The 15,518-nt window shown below is 33.3% G+C and overlaps 2 protein-coding genes across 3 annotated transcripts in view; one reads left to right on the top strand and one right to left on the bottom strand.

The window, feature by feature from the left end:
• The window catches only part of LOC109546505, a 133,916-nt gene that overhangs the window by 100,779 nt on the left and 17,619 nt on the right, over nucleotides 1–15,518 (top strand). The window lies entirely within an intron of this gene.
• LOC109546507 (zinc finger and BTB domain-containing protein 8A.2) lies at nucleotides 709–3,879 on the bottom strand. The gene is made up of 2 exons (XM_019917484.2): nucleotides 3,507–3,879; nucleotides 709–2,152 (listed from the first exon to the last, which is right to left on the bottom strand). Exons 1-2 carry the CDS (start codon nucleotides 3,733–3,735, stop codon nucleotides 1,092–1,094), a joined length of 1,290 nt encoding a protein of 429 aa, XP_019773043.1. The 5' UTR covers nucleotides 3,736–3,879; the 3' UTR covers nucleotides 709–1,091.

The following is a 15,518-nucleotide window of genomic DNA, read 5'->3' as shown; positions in this document are numbered from 1 at the left end:
AATCGATAAAYGAGTAACGTATGTTTGCTTAAACAATTCTAAAATTATCGTGATTAATTTTTTTTTATTCTAGTGTKATCCGATTTTGATTATCGATCTTACAAATAAATAAATGCCGAAAAGTTAAAAAACTGACAAGAGGAAATAATATAGGTGAATAACTAAARTACACAAATTATTGATTTTAGTATTTTAATTTGTGTGAATGAGCGTCCAGATACCTCGTTAAATTAACGGTAATTTTATTAAAAACACTATAAGTATGTACGTGATTTTTGATTTTGATCTCGTAACTTTTGCAACATGTATTTGAGCATTCCATAATATTTCAAATATTTTTCGATAGACAAGACACTGCATTTCCTGTATCATCCTAAATATTTCGTTCGATGCAAATTCATGCACCTTAAAGGTGATTTTCACAACACCACTTTTTGTTACTGCACCATTCGAGGCAAATTCAACCCAATGATCATACATAATGATTGATGCGGTTATTCTTTTCTTGTTCTTTCTTTTATTTTATTGTCCAATTTGCCGCGTGTAATTCCTAATATTGTCTTGAAATTTTCCCATAATTTGAAGAAATGTACTAAATCAACTAGTAATATCGGTTATGAACAATGTCTTTGTGCTGCAAGTAATCATAATTGATTGAATGCATTATCATTTCTACATACTTGGTTGTAGGTACTCATGAAACCACTATTGAAAGTAATTACCTTTATTTTGCTTCTACGCTTACGAAAAAATTGAGGATTAACATTCATAATAAATTTTTCATGTTTTCAAAATAATACATTTAGTAACCGTGATATGCCCATTATTTGATTATCCCGTTTACATACCAAATGAAAATGAAGCAATCATGAAAATATAAGTAAATTACTTAATTGAGCGGACTACAATAATGTGTTCTCTAATAAACTACGTGAATACCCTGTCAATTATAATCATACTCTATACAATTACTGGAAATGTTTACATGTTTTATCTTCACATCTCTATTTTACTCTTTATTAGTTTTTATTGATTAACAATTTGTAGTAAAGGTACAGGTTTTTTGTGATAAGGGAATTGGCAATATTATTTTAAGTTATGTCTTGTTCATTTTCATTTTGAACTGCTTCAACATCAATCGCACTGCAACTGCTATTCTCCTCCCTAGTTATGGCAGATTCTACTACAATTTCATTGTTTTTGTGGTTCTTGTCAGCGACTTCTTCGGCATGGCACATTTTTCTATGCTTATGGACAAAATAGTAACTTGGAAATTTGCTGCCGCAAGTTTTACATGGGTAGTACTGCACGTTCATGTCCAGAAGTTTTACTTCCCTTTTAGTTTCGGCTTGAGCACCTTTATCGACACTGACGGGGTAGAGATGGCGCCTGGCATGTTTTTGATAGCAATATTGTGATTTAAATGTATGATTACAATACACGCATGTGAACACTTCACTATGCTGATTCTCTTCTGTCGAGTTCAGTTTCTCCATGATATTTTCATTCATCACTTTATTCATTGCGGTCGTTCTGTTAAAGTCCGTCGAGCTGTAGCTTTGTTGGCTAGATGAAATATCAAAGTTTTCCTCGTCTTGCAGGCCATAATTTTTATTAATCACCCGATGAAACCTCACTGGCCCATCACAACAAGCCACATCGATAATAACCTTTTCCTTATTTGAAGATGCTTCAATTCGCCTCTTGCTGCTGGCTTTTAAGGTATTCGCTTTCTTCTCCTTTACACTGTTAGTTGGACTACGTCCTGTTTGTTTCGTCTCTTCTTTACTGGTGGAAGCTTGACTGAGGTACGATTCCTCTTTCACAGCCCTAAAGGATGTGTTTGTACTTTTTGGTAATTCTCCATAGCTGGCCGGGTTAAAACACTCCTGCATGGACGGAGTCATTTTTCTAGTAGCAATTGGTTTAATGACGTTTATCTTCTGCTGTTGTACCTCGGAGGTGTGCGGTCCTTGTTGAAGCAAAAACGTTCTACATAATTCAAGTGCTCGCGGCATGTGTAGTATGTGGGTAGCCAGTAGAATACTGTAAATGTTAGTAAGGTTGAGGTCCAAGAAACCCGTGTACATGAAGGTGAGTAGTGAGGAGAACTCGTCAACATTAACGTTCGGTACTGAAATCGGCGACAAACCTGAAAAAAGACCCATTTATTGATATAGGTTTTAACATAAAAAACTTATTTATTTGGTAGAATTTTTAAGTTATTTGGCCCACATTTGAAGGTGCACCCAATGGATTTTAATTAGTTTCACAACATATGGCTGACATGTTAAAATCGGATTTGCCGGATTTATCTTGACCTGAAAAACTTCCTATGATAAAAGTTTTTCAGTGTTTTTGTAATTATTTTTTCTTTCAATTTACACTAATTTTGGGTCTCAAAATGTTTAAAAATCATATGAGTTATTTAGAGTAAACTGATTAGACGATATAAGTTTTACATCAGAGGCCAATTTGAATAACCCATTTGAATATTTTAATAATGCTTTTATTATTACTTGGATTTTGTCGTGTAGTTCAGCTGCTTACATAATGAATACTCGAAATCTAATGAGATTTATTCTCTTTTAATGAAATATCGTAGATCAAATACTAAAAATGTGCAGAAAAGCTTCCAAATGGAACGCAGTCTTGAACTTATAAAGGCACTGTTGCAAAGCAATTGATGAACTATAATAACATTCATACCAATAGAGCTTCGGAAAGGTCCGCTTTAAGTCCCGCGTGAATTAAGACGTTGAAATTTTTGTTTTTAATACTTGTTTCACTTTTCGGGGAGAACAATACCTACTGTTTGAATGAGGAGTTGAATTTTTACAAAGTAAATTTATAGTTGCGTCTGAAGTCTAGAAAGTTTGTTCATATGCAGATGTTAATCAAATACAGAATAGTGTATCGGACTAATGTATAAAAAATAATTGATTGATTTAGTTACAAAACTTCATCAAAGTAAACAACAGGGACCTTATTACACAAGATGATTTTCGAGAGTAGCAATTAAAACTAATAGATGGTTCTTTAGAGTTCCAGAGAGGAAAGATGTAGTTATCATAGTAAACATTATTTTACGGCTCTTATATCAAAAGACTATATTACGATTTTATGTTTCATTATATATCCATTTTGTTTTACTTCTGTTGCAAAAATATAATGCAGGTTTTTTTGCGCTTTATAAACACTTTGGATATGTCCCTTGTGAACTGAAATACTAATAGCGACTACTATTTTTGTTAAATGCTGAACACTGAAAGGAGATAAATACCACATTTCTTAATTAATTACTTAATTTTATTTATATGTCTTTCTTATTAATAATTCAAATGTAAATATTTTTTATGCTGAGTTTGTTTCATGGTCTCATCTCATGGCTTGCATTTGATTTTAACTAAGAAAAGATTCGAATCAGTGTTTTTCAAATCAACATCTGGGTTTTCTGATCGTTTCTCAGCAGAATGAATCGTGGTTTCTCATAGTTTTAAACTTACCTCCATGATTGGCTAATGCCGCTTTAAAATATCCACTATGAGCGGACAAAACGCCACGATGTGCCGAAAAATGTGTCATTGTTGGTCCCACTTGTAACGTCACGTCGGGAGCGTCTGGAATTTGTCCAGGAGTCGACACTGAGAGGTTTAGTGGCACTGGAGGAACTGATAATGGAGGTAGTCCAGTGGAAGGATTTAGGGATAACCAAGCTCTATAGAGGGAGTACATTTTGATCTGGAACAATTTAGTGTGTTTTATTGCAGCTAATTGACCAGTTATTTGTGGCAGATTTTTAAAAAGGAGATGATAATGAGATTCTTGTCTAGTACCATTTAACCCGGAAAAAATAAAAAATGTCAAATGGCAGTCTACCTGGAAGGGTGGTTGGGACTAAAAGCACCCAAAAATTCACTTTTTTGCAAACGGATTGATTTCTGCAAAACTACAAGTATTTTTTCTATCAACCGCCCCTTGTTTGGCCGCCGACAAACGGCACGCGACTGAAAGGCGTCTTGACAAAGTGCCGCCACTTTATAACAACCCCAATTTGAAGTCCGCCACACGATCAACCGCCGACACGCCGCCCCCGTTGGGTGGGGGTGACGGTGGCGAATCGTCGTGAATTCACGGTGTCTTTTTGGACCTTTGCCATCATTGTCTTACTTAATGCTGACAGCTATTAGTTGGGTGGTTATCTTAATTGATGCTCATTTCCTAGTTGTAGCTAAGGGCGATCGATGTAAGATGTTTTTAAATTTAAGAAGGCTGGTTTGATTGAATTTTATCCAGTGTGTACAAGGTTATTGATTAAACTTTGGTCATCCGGTTTTTACATCTAATTGAAAATTTAGGAAAAACATTAAATACACAAGTTATACGTAATAAAGTCTAGTTTATTCAAAGATAATACCAGTTTCACACAGGTTGTCTCACATTCAAGTGACGAAACTAACTTTCATTTTTTAAATAGAATGTCGCACTTTTTATTGCATATTCGAACTACACGCAAAATTCTAGGACAATTCGAAATGACACATCTGCCGGTAGTACAGTGTTATTTCTTGAAGGTGTTTTCTCGATATTTTCATGTTTTCTCGATATTTTCCATCTATTTGAATAAAGTTGATCGCAAATCAAATCGTGATTGACGCTGTTTTTTTTTTTCAGGAACGTTATTCCCAAAACTTTGAAAACATTTCTTTTCTTTCGCCTTCTGTAATTATTTAGCAAAACGAGCTGCCATTATACTAGGCATGGGTAGGTAACTCAGGGAATTTTCAGGAGTTGACGCAGTGATGCCGAAATGCCTTGGTGCGTCAACCCAACGAACCGGCACAGTAAATTTATTCAAACCTTCAAAAATTTATTCAAATGACATGAAATGCTGAATTTTGCGCGCTTCGTAATTGTTGACTTGAAAATGGACGCTTTTACGGAAGTGCAGGCTCTTCAATAAAAAATTCCAACTCCCAAATTAAAGCCAGAGAAACTTAAAAGATTGACATTCTGTAGAAGACGTTTTTTTTAAATGAAATTTTGGCGTAAACCTGCATCTAAATGTCTGATATTCAAATTTCGTGTGACTTTTTGTTATACCTGAATCCAATTACCAATTCTCTATCCAATGATAGAAAAACGGACTCTGCGACACAAATGGTTCTTCAGCAACGTTAAAAAAGGCTTGACTTTTTTTTAAACAAAAGAACAAAACTGAAACCCATATTTGCAGATTTGAAACGGTTCACTGGAGACAAACTTCAGATGAGCTTGATGTAAAAAATGCAAAGCCGGCCAAAATATTCCAGAAGTTTAAAAATTTCTCGCGAAGGAATTAATGGTTAAATCGGAACCAAATCCACACTACCAGTAAGCTGATGCTTCTTGTATTGAATACTGGAACCTTAATTTCCATATCTGGAGCGGTTCTTTAGCGGAAAACTTCAGATAAACATTTCCAAAGTTTAAAAAATTACTTCAAAAGAACTAATAGCTCACTCGATACCAAATCCACGCTACGTTTATGAATATAGGAAGTTCTACAAAACATGGCATCTAGGGACAAAGTAATGCTAAGTTTACCGAAAGCTGCGAAGTGCCTCCTGGAAATAAAGAAGAAAATGTGTTTGGTGCAGCAGAAAATAGGTCTTATTTGAAATTAGCGAAGCAAAGAGACAGAAATAGAAAAAATCCGTAAAACGTCAGTTGCTTGCCGGAAAACTAAACTCAGTTCAAGCTAAAAGATTCATATATTAGAGATCATTCTTACCAGCTGTTTGCTAGCTGGCTCCTCTATTTTCTACCTATTAATTCTCAAAAGTTTACTACACTTTCACAATCTATCGCGATTGCCATATTGTCCCAATGATTCTATATTTCCCAGCGAAAAATATTATGTTTTACAATGTCCAGTGCTCTTCTATAACCAATATATTTATTTCCTAACATTTTTGAGGTTTTGGTTTTGTCTCAGGTTTTTTGGTTTCCCCAAGTATCATAATTTCTGAGTCATTATCGTCGGCTTCTCTGTCTGCTTGAATGTTCAGGTCTCCGTCGTTGGTTTCTTCTGATTGTTTTTCTTCATTAAGTATTAATTTTTGAATTCTTCCTTTGCCTTGGTTGCCTGTCATTAAGTATTTTCTTTTCCAAATCTCCATCCATGAGTTCTACCATTCTTTGGATGCATTATCTACTTGTAGATCGTTATTCCATGAAAATTATTGTGATTGGAATTATGCGTGCCTGCTTATGTATTGGATCTTCCGTTGAAATATCGTTTGTGGTATATTTTGTGATGCAAATTTAATTAAGTAATATCTTATTAAATTGATGAGAATATTGTAATTAAAAAATGCTAATTTGGTACTGTCTGTAAGTCTGAAAAACAATTCATCATAGCACATCTTAACATTTTACATTATTTACGGAGGGCTAAAACATAATATTATATACCTATAAAAATATTGAAATTAAAAATGATTATCGGATAATATTACCATACATTTTTATCTTATCGTAATAAAAAATTAAATTAAGAAAATTAAATAATAAAAGATTAAATAAAGAAAGGACGTAACCCACAAAATAAAGAATTTACATGGTTTATTTGCATATGGCTGAACTGAATTGTCCGTCTGAACCTGAATTTAGAGAGGTATTTAGGAAATATGCTTGTTTAACTGATGTGTAAAGAAAAAACAATTACTCACCTATTTTGTTATTTTTTTTTATCTGTTATAGCATGTTTGAAGCATTTTTTTAAAATGTGTTATTATTTATTAATATCTGCAACATGAGTTCACTGTAGTAAATCTTCAAATAAGCTTTCCACCGTCTAAAAGCAATTTGCTTTCCAGGCTCGTTGATTCGAGTGGCTCTGTACTTCTGCACTTTAAATATGCTTTATTCACACTACCTTGTATTAAAGAATATTTTAATTACATTTAGAAAGTTCACACTTTTGAAGATACGAAAAATGTATTATCTAAAGTTTTGACTTCTTCAACATCTGTAGTAGAAAACGTACTAAAACAGCATTAGACTTGTGATTCAGCTTCTATAAAGTATCAGTGTAGGCTTTTTGTCGGTTTTAATATTATCCGCGTATTATATTTGGACGATTTAGTTGATTTGGTAATTTTTACGAGTTTAATTATATTACATATATATTAAACTTATATAAAAATATTTTCTATAAGTTTAATTCCAATTTAATCCAAATTACATTTATTACGCGAGTTGCTTATTTAGGAACGATTGTATGAGGGAAAATACACCGGTTAACATTATTGTTGATGTTTTTAAAGTCCCGAAGGTTTCCATGCAATGGTTAAACTACAAATCAACTTTGACCAATAAAAAATAATTGGTATTTAATTTTTGATATACCTTTACATCGCTGAATAAAATTGTACTAACGTTTTTTTATCTAGGTACTTTCGAAGTAATTTGAATAATACCATTCTTATGGGTGCTAGTCGAGATGTGTATGCTAAAGCAACTAGCACACAATTTATATCTGTGTCTTTATTTAGAAAAATGCTTTCGAATTATTTATACCTTGAATTTTGTGTTACTTTATCTTTATCTTGGAAACATTTCTTTTTCACCAGTATTTAAAATGTTATTATGATATAATATAGTTAAAGTGTAGCACAACTTGAATTACTCGTTTTTTGTGGAGCAGCAAAAAGACATTTTACTAGATTTCCATTTCATCGATTTCAAATATTGTGTGTAATTTTGTATAGTTTAATATTTTCTAATAATAAAGAATATCTATAATTATCAAAAACATAACCACTTCCACTTATTTTCAAATCATCTAACAAACAAGTCGTGAAAATTGTATTTTATCTGGTGCCTTTTTCATAATATTTAGTTTCTTATTGTTTGGGTTTCAAAAATTGTATTTTTTGCAAATACGTTTGATTCAATCCTCTAATCCGCTTTCTTGTCATTTCGAAAGAACAGTCCAAATGATCTATTATGCTCATGCTGAAGTTAGTTTTTAAATAAGCCCTGCAAACTCGAAGAAGAACGTCTTCGACGTCAATAAAAAATGCAAAATTGCACGACTGGCAATGGGATTTCGTTCTTATCCCGATTTTGGCGAGTTTTCGGCAAATCATTTTTAATCCGGGGTATGATTAGTGCTTTAGGAGCCTCTTGAGCTGTTTTCTGTATGGATGTGAAACGGTTGGTCGATGATGTTTGGATATCAGCGCTTACCATTAGTGGATTCCACGAAATAGTTTTCCATGGGCCCCCGAATGGCTTGTAGTGCTTCTCCTTTAAAATACAAAGTTAATAGCATTGATTTCGTTTGGGTATGCGAAGGCAATACCTAAGAGTACTACATTTAAAAATTCAAGATACATTGTGTTTAAAATCTGTAGAAAAATGCATCTACGTACAATGTAGTCGTTGCAAATGATATTTGCAGAAATTATGCTGCTCCTATTTATGAGACTCGATTGATTTATTTCTTAAGATGTGCTTAGAAGAAAAACATCTTATAGAATCTTTTAACCAAAAGTAGTCAAATATGTTTTGATTCGAAGTAATCATCTTATCTATAGATGAAAAATTAGGTCACGATATAGTGTCTAATGTTGGTTTGTACTGATAATGGCCTGTATTAAGGATCTTGAGCAATTTTCTAAGAAAACTAATAATTTTTCTTTCAACTGTCATTGAAATCTGTTCTATGTACCACTCTGTGGATAATAATGAACAATTCCATTGCTTGTTATTCATTCCATTACATGTTCATTACATGTTCTCTTTTTTATATAGTTACAATATTTGCTGCATACTCTCGCTACAATTCAATTGGTTTTCTCATTTTTTCACAGTATTCCGAGCGAAACTTTTTATAATTTCCATTGTAATGGTTGTTAATATGTTGCCGGGTCTCAGAAAGGATTATCAGTATTTCCCAGCTCTAACAGATCAAACATTAATCAACTCGTTCCCTATTCTATGTTTATACATTTGGTTTGATTGATTTTTCGTCTCTTTTTTTTTTGGTCTCTACTATGCACGACTGTTGTCCAGCTCGATGTAAAACATATTAAACATTTAAGGATAATAACGATAATTTGCCATAGTATCGATGTTATCCATATTATCGCGTCCACTCTTCCAATTAGTTTATTAATTTTCATATTTTTACCGGGGCAGGATATTCTGACAGTACTGAACAATGGACACGTGTTGGGATAGTGTATTATATTGCTATCAAAACTTTATTCATACTACAAGTGGATATTTCGAGAACAGTTTTATGGTGTAAATGTTAAATAGTTGAAACAAATTAAATTGCAGTGCTATCTTTAGACGATACCGACACAATTGAAAGTTTTTTTTTATTCAAATGGGATGTGGTACGGGAAAACCAAGTTGAAATAAAATAAAACTGAATTCTCTGAAGTCTTCGGACTAAAGTTGATACGCTTTTTCTTAAACATCTTCAAATACTTTAATTGGTTTAGGTTTTAATTAGGCCCAATGAGTTTAGTTCAAAAATATATGTGCCGATTCAAACTGAAAATTTCCTATTGAAAATTGCACTATTTACTCTCTATGTCCTCATTGAAGTCCTTTGTAAGTTTCTCGAGAAGTTTATCGATCATAAATTGAGTTTTGTATGCATTTAACTCTTTACTCAATGAACTTTGAAAGCATTCAAGTTGTTGCGTGTTTTAAACGTGGCAATTCAGGAATTTGAGTATTATTAAGAAGTGAGTGTTTTAATGGTTAGCGAGATTCAATTAATGAATACAAAAGTGTGCATTGTTGCGAAAGTTGAAAACCATGAACACATTTTTTAGGCGTGTGTTTGAAAAAACGGCTTTTCTTTTGCAGAGAGTCCATAGAAAAAGAAATAGTGTTAAACTGAAACTTTGTTATCAAAAGCGATAGATTTTCGAGGCCATTCCTTGAAACTAATGGGTTTTTCAGGTTTTTAGGCCGTCGTTGAGTAGAATTTTTGTAGAAACTTTGTTATTTAACAGAAGGTACAGTTTTCCCGTTGCAAATACCGTTCCCTTTCTGATTGAGAGTCGGCATCACAGCGTGATCCATTACGAATTTTTCTTAAAAATGCGGTTGTATTTAAATGCTTGATAAAAGATAACTCGAGATGGAAAATGTATCACCGTATATAAAAATAAGTAATTATTAATAACAGAGATACCCAAAATAATTACAGTTGTGGTACCAAAAAATTGGAATTTTGCAATGAATATATAAATAGACAATTGGAATTTGCATGATGTTTGGATATGTTCCGCTTCCAAGCGGGATTTGGAATGATATAAAAACGAACTCTGTGACTGAAATTGTTCTTGAGCAACGCCGATTTCGCAATTAAAAAGCGAGCAAAACTCTTGACTTTTTTAACAGAAAACATAAAACTGGGACCCATATTTGCATATCTGAAACGGTTCTTTGGAGACAAGCTTCAGATGAGCTTGATGTGAGAATACAAAGCCGCCCAACATATTCCCAAAATTTAAAAAATAACTACGAAAGAACCAACTGGTTCAATTGATACCAACATTCCAAATGGGACAAAATGTACATGGCAACTACGGGCAAAGTAATGCTCAGCATACCGAACGCTGTGTAGTGCCACCTGGAAAAAAAGAAGAAAATGTGTTTAAACGTGTAAGAAAATCTGTCCAAACCAAACTTATTTGAAATCAACAAAGCAAAGAGAGATAAAGATAAAGAATCCATAAAACTTCAGTTGCTTGTCGGAAAACTAAACTCAGTTCAAGCTAAAATGTTTATAGATTACAGATCAATCTTACCAGCTATTTGCCAGCTGGCGTCCCATCCTCCATTTTCTACCCATTAATTCTCAAAAAGTTTCCTACACTTTCACAAACTACCGCACTTGCCATAAGGGCCAAAATGATTCTATATTTCCCATCTAAGAACGCAATTCCACGACACAAAGGATTATTGACCGATTTTGTCCACTGTCGGTAGCAAACTGAATATTCATACACCTTTTCGAAAGAAAACCACCGAAGTACAGAATAAACATGATTATTGAATAATTTGCTTGTTCGCCCTTTCGCTGATTCATTGCTCTGTTCTTGCTTGTCAGTTAGATTTCAGTTTATTTATTGTTGATACATGGAAAATTCGACCACTTCAATACAAAAGCTATTTTGTTTCGCTATGTTTCATCCAAGGTGTATGTATTCCATCCATTATTTATTATATTATTTCAATTGGAATGGCTTAAAATACCAATTTTGTTCAACTTTTGCTTGTGTAAAACATCCAATTTTTTCCTACTGACGACTTTATTTGCGGCTATGCAAAAGCTGATTTCCCCCTATTGATATGCCAATTTTATATTTGAAATGAATGCAAAGAAGGTGGTGGCATAGATTTTCCCCTATATGACTAATGGCCATTAGGTCCGATTTTTCCCAATGACAATCAAACTCGTGGAAAATGCATCCCAAGAGGATATCCGGATAGAACGGCGAGACAATTAGTGTTATTACACCCGTTTGATGGCAGATAAAGCGACAATTCGCACCGCAGCATTGCAAATTCGATAATTTTCATAATTGTCCGCGTGACACGGGATTATGATGTTGCTTGATTAATTATTGTTATGTGGATAAATCAAAAGTGAAAACCGGATGAGGCATTATTAGATTATTGAAAACAATCGATTGCATGCCAATTTTCGTAAAGCACACTCTATAGGCGCAGCCAACACCTGACAACTCTTTGCGAATGTTAGAAAGTTTCTAGAATACCAACAGAAACCCTCTAAATTAAGGGTGAAAGGGTGGTCGGGTGAGACATTTACCATTCGGATTGATTGCAGTTAGAGTAGGAACAACGTATTCACGAAATAGATTTAAATTTTATATATTCCATAATTCAATCTGGATTTTAGTAATTAAAATAATGACTAAAAGTTGGCTTCTTTTCAATGCATCTTCTCCTCTACGGGCGACAGGCGAAAAATTGTGACATCATCGTATACAACAAAGTGCATATTGACTAGTGAAATATTTGGATAATCCAAACGGTTTCCTTTTATTCTTTCTCAAGTAAAAAATAATATTATTTGACTTTTTCCATTTTTTGACTTGTTCCGACTTATTGTAACTTCCTACAACTATAAAAAATATGCACAGTAACTGTTGAATGCGCGGTGTTTAATTTCTATAAATTTATAGCGTTAGATGAGGTCTTTTCATCATGCAACTGAAAGGATAAGGGTCTAAAATTTTAAAGTGTCCAGGATTTTGTTAACAGTTTGTTAAATATATTTTATAGCAATATAATAAAAACACTTATTATTAACAAACATTTACTTACAACACTGAAAAATCGAAAAAACAAATAAAATTCTTCATGTGTGTCTGAGGTTTCAGAGAAGAAGTCGTCTAATATAATTTGCAGTTTTGATTGCCAATTGGTATGAAATTGTCGCTTTGTGAACAAAACTCCATGTCACTCGGTCTCTGCCGAAAATTGCTTCTGATTCGCTAATTTCTTGAGCTCATCATTACAAACACTGTCTGAAGCTTAATGATGTTGTAGTTTGTTGGTGACCGTGATGCTAATTGGTCAATGATTAGAGAGATGAATATTTGAAGAATTTGAACAGTTTGAGATAGTTGTTCAACAAATAGATGCAGAATAGACACTGTTTTTTATGTGCCGACGTTTCAGATAAATTTAACCTACCTCGCGGGTCTAAATCACTTTATCTGGTTTTCAGAGAGATTGTCAACATCAACTTCTCTACAGATGTTTGTGTTTCACTAATTTTACCATCTCCTTCATATTAACAGATATAATAAAATTAAACCTGTACCCATTTTAATTAAGGTTGCTTTAATTTATTCCGAGTATTATGTATACTTATATATATAATTAATTAATTCCGAGCTGTAACTAAATATAACAAACAAAAAAAGACAACAATCGTACTTTCTCTGACAATGTGGGAAGGGAGAGCTTTTATTTCCAAATACATACACTATCAGTTTCTATACGAATTTTAACGCATTCTGTGCATAGTTACAATATACCTACAAAAAAACAAAAAATATACCTACATATACATAGCACTTTTAAAATTGAACACTAGCACGCTCACTGTAGGTCTCGTATATTAAATTAAATCGTTAAGATTTACGTTTCTTCAAATGCGCCGATGTATGTAAAGTAGATGATGGATGAAAATAATCGATAAAGATCAAAACAAAGTATTAAACTATACACTCCAATATTTTATTCAAGATTATCATCTTTTTTCAAAATTATCATATTTTATTCAACATTGTAATAAACAATTTTGATGGTATTTACTTAAATTGAAACGGCCAGTTACAGAAAATATTAAAAGCCAATGGAGTATTACGAAATAGGTAAAACAACTCATTTTTTCGAGTATGTAAGTGCTTTTGAAAGAACCACAGTGCATGGTAACTCCCATACGAATTATATTCTCAATCAGTAGATGAGAAGGTAGGGTACATTTGTACGTAATGTCAGAAGAGTTTATAGACGTGAATCTGAAAGTTTTCTAATGCATTGAAGTTTAGTGTCAAGGATGTTCCGTGGAGGATTTTGATAGTGTTTCTTAAGCCGCATTTCAATAAAGTTTACTTCCACCACACCCTTTTATACAGCATTAATTACATGCAGAAATGTACATCTAAGCTACTGGCAATTTAGAATATATTACGTTGTGATTGTCTTATTATCATTTCATTTAACACTTGTTTTATCGGAAAATTAGGAATTGATCACCGTTCTCCGAAGCCAGAAGCAATGAAGCCTAAAGCCTGTGTCCCATGCATCCGTTTATACGATGGTACGATGATACGAAAGTGTTTCTATTGGTTGATTTCTATTAGAGATCTGTCAATTCGTACGACAGAGGACGAATTGGCAGATCTCCAACCAATAGAAACACTTTCGTATCATCGCACCATCGTATAAACGGATGCATGGGACACAGGCTATAGTCAGATTCCTGTCATTCTGTCATACACCCCCTTAAAGTATAGGCTTTGGATGTGCACTTGCAAGATAAGCCCAGCTAATGAGGACTAATATGTCCGAGACATGTTTGAGGAGTTCTTTTCTGTGACATAGTCAAAGACCTGTGCTCGTACCACGCATTTATGACTATCAAAATAAGTTAAAAACTGTTTTCAAATGAGGCACGTCCAAAAATCAACCAAAATTACTTTTTTAAATTAAATGTTAATGTATGCGTTTTGATACGAAAGCAGTCACAATAGGACCTAAACATTGTTAGATATTTCAGATTTAGATACGTAACACTAGACAAAGTGTACTTTTTAAATAAAAATTACTTAACTCTTTTCTATTTTATGTGCAACTTGCCTTTGGGGGTTAGTTCTGTTTTTTTGCGTTTGATATCGGAGCCACTCATGTACTTTACAAAATTCTTAAAGTTCTTAATTTTTTGTCTATTCTTTCGGTTACTATCCATTTGTTTCCATATTGCGCCATACGTTGACCAAAACTTAATCAGTATTTTTCTAAGTAATAATTTTCCTTCAATTATATGTTTAAAAGTCATTAGAGTGGTAGATAAAGTCAGTTCAGTAATAGGGCTGTAAAGGACGATTGGATGGTAACCTGGGAAGGCGAGTGGAGAGTTGGAAGTTTTTAGAAAAGTCAACATCAGCCATAACCCGTCGACAAAGTTTAAACAGAAGCGAATAAGATCCGCGAAGCGAGCGGTAATTGGAGGAACACGCTACATAATCCTCCCTAATTAGTCGAGAAAATCAACACGGGAATTACCAGTTATATGAAGAAAACTCAGCCCGGTTAATTGGCCTGGGAAATGGCGAGGTTCGAGTCCTGGTTAGAATCGAATCGAAATTGTACGAAGGTGCAATTAGTTGAGCTATTGTCATCCTGTTCCATAGTTCTGGGTTTTTCTCCTTTTTCTTGCATTAGCAAATTTAGTTTCTTCTCACTACACCTGAATAGAATTTTTCAAAAAATGCTCGTTTTGCTAGTTTCTGCATAACATGTTTCATATTATTGTCCATTACGCAGAAATTTTGCTAATTTGTACATTTCCGTCCAGTGCCCAATAATCGTAATATTCGATAATTACAGTTATTAATTCCGATATGTTTGATTTCGGTTTTGATTACCTTGCATTTTAGCTTAATTACTATTAGTATTACCGAGTTTGTGCTGATGAGAACGATTGTTTGCGCATACCTTTTATTTTTTTTTTCCATGCAGACAGTTTGAAATTTACATACATCGCTAGGCAGTCATTATACGGGGTGTCACTTTGAAAACTTCCCACCCTTAATATATTTTTTGCAGTTAAAAACATGAAAAATAGGATTGACTTTAAATTAATATTTTTTCCAAAATTAAAATCAAATCCTGGGTTCTTCAGTCATTTATTTATTGTTCATTTATCAATTTAAAAAAACGTTTCGGTGTTTTCCACCATCATC

Source organism: Dendroctonus ponderosae, unplaced genomic scaffold, assembly GCF_020466585.1.
Source record: "Dendroctonus ponderosae isolate FM_Combo_2020 unplaced genomic scaffold, Dpon_F_20191213v2 Dpon_F_20191213_4, whole genome shotgun sequence".
Taxonomy (NCBI): Eukaryota; Metazoa; Arthropoda; class Insecta; order Coleoptera; family Curculionidae; genus Dendroctonus; species Dendroctonus ponderosae.
Note: the sequence above shows the minus strand (reverse complement) of the source record. Positions and strands in the feature narration are given on the sequence as shown.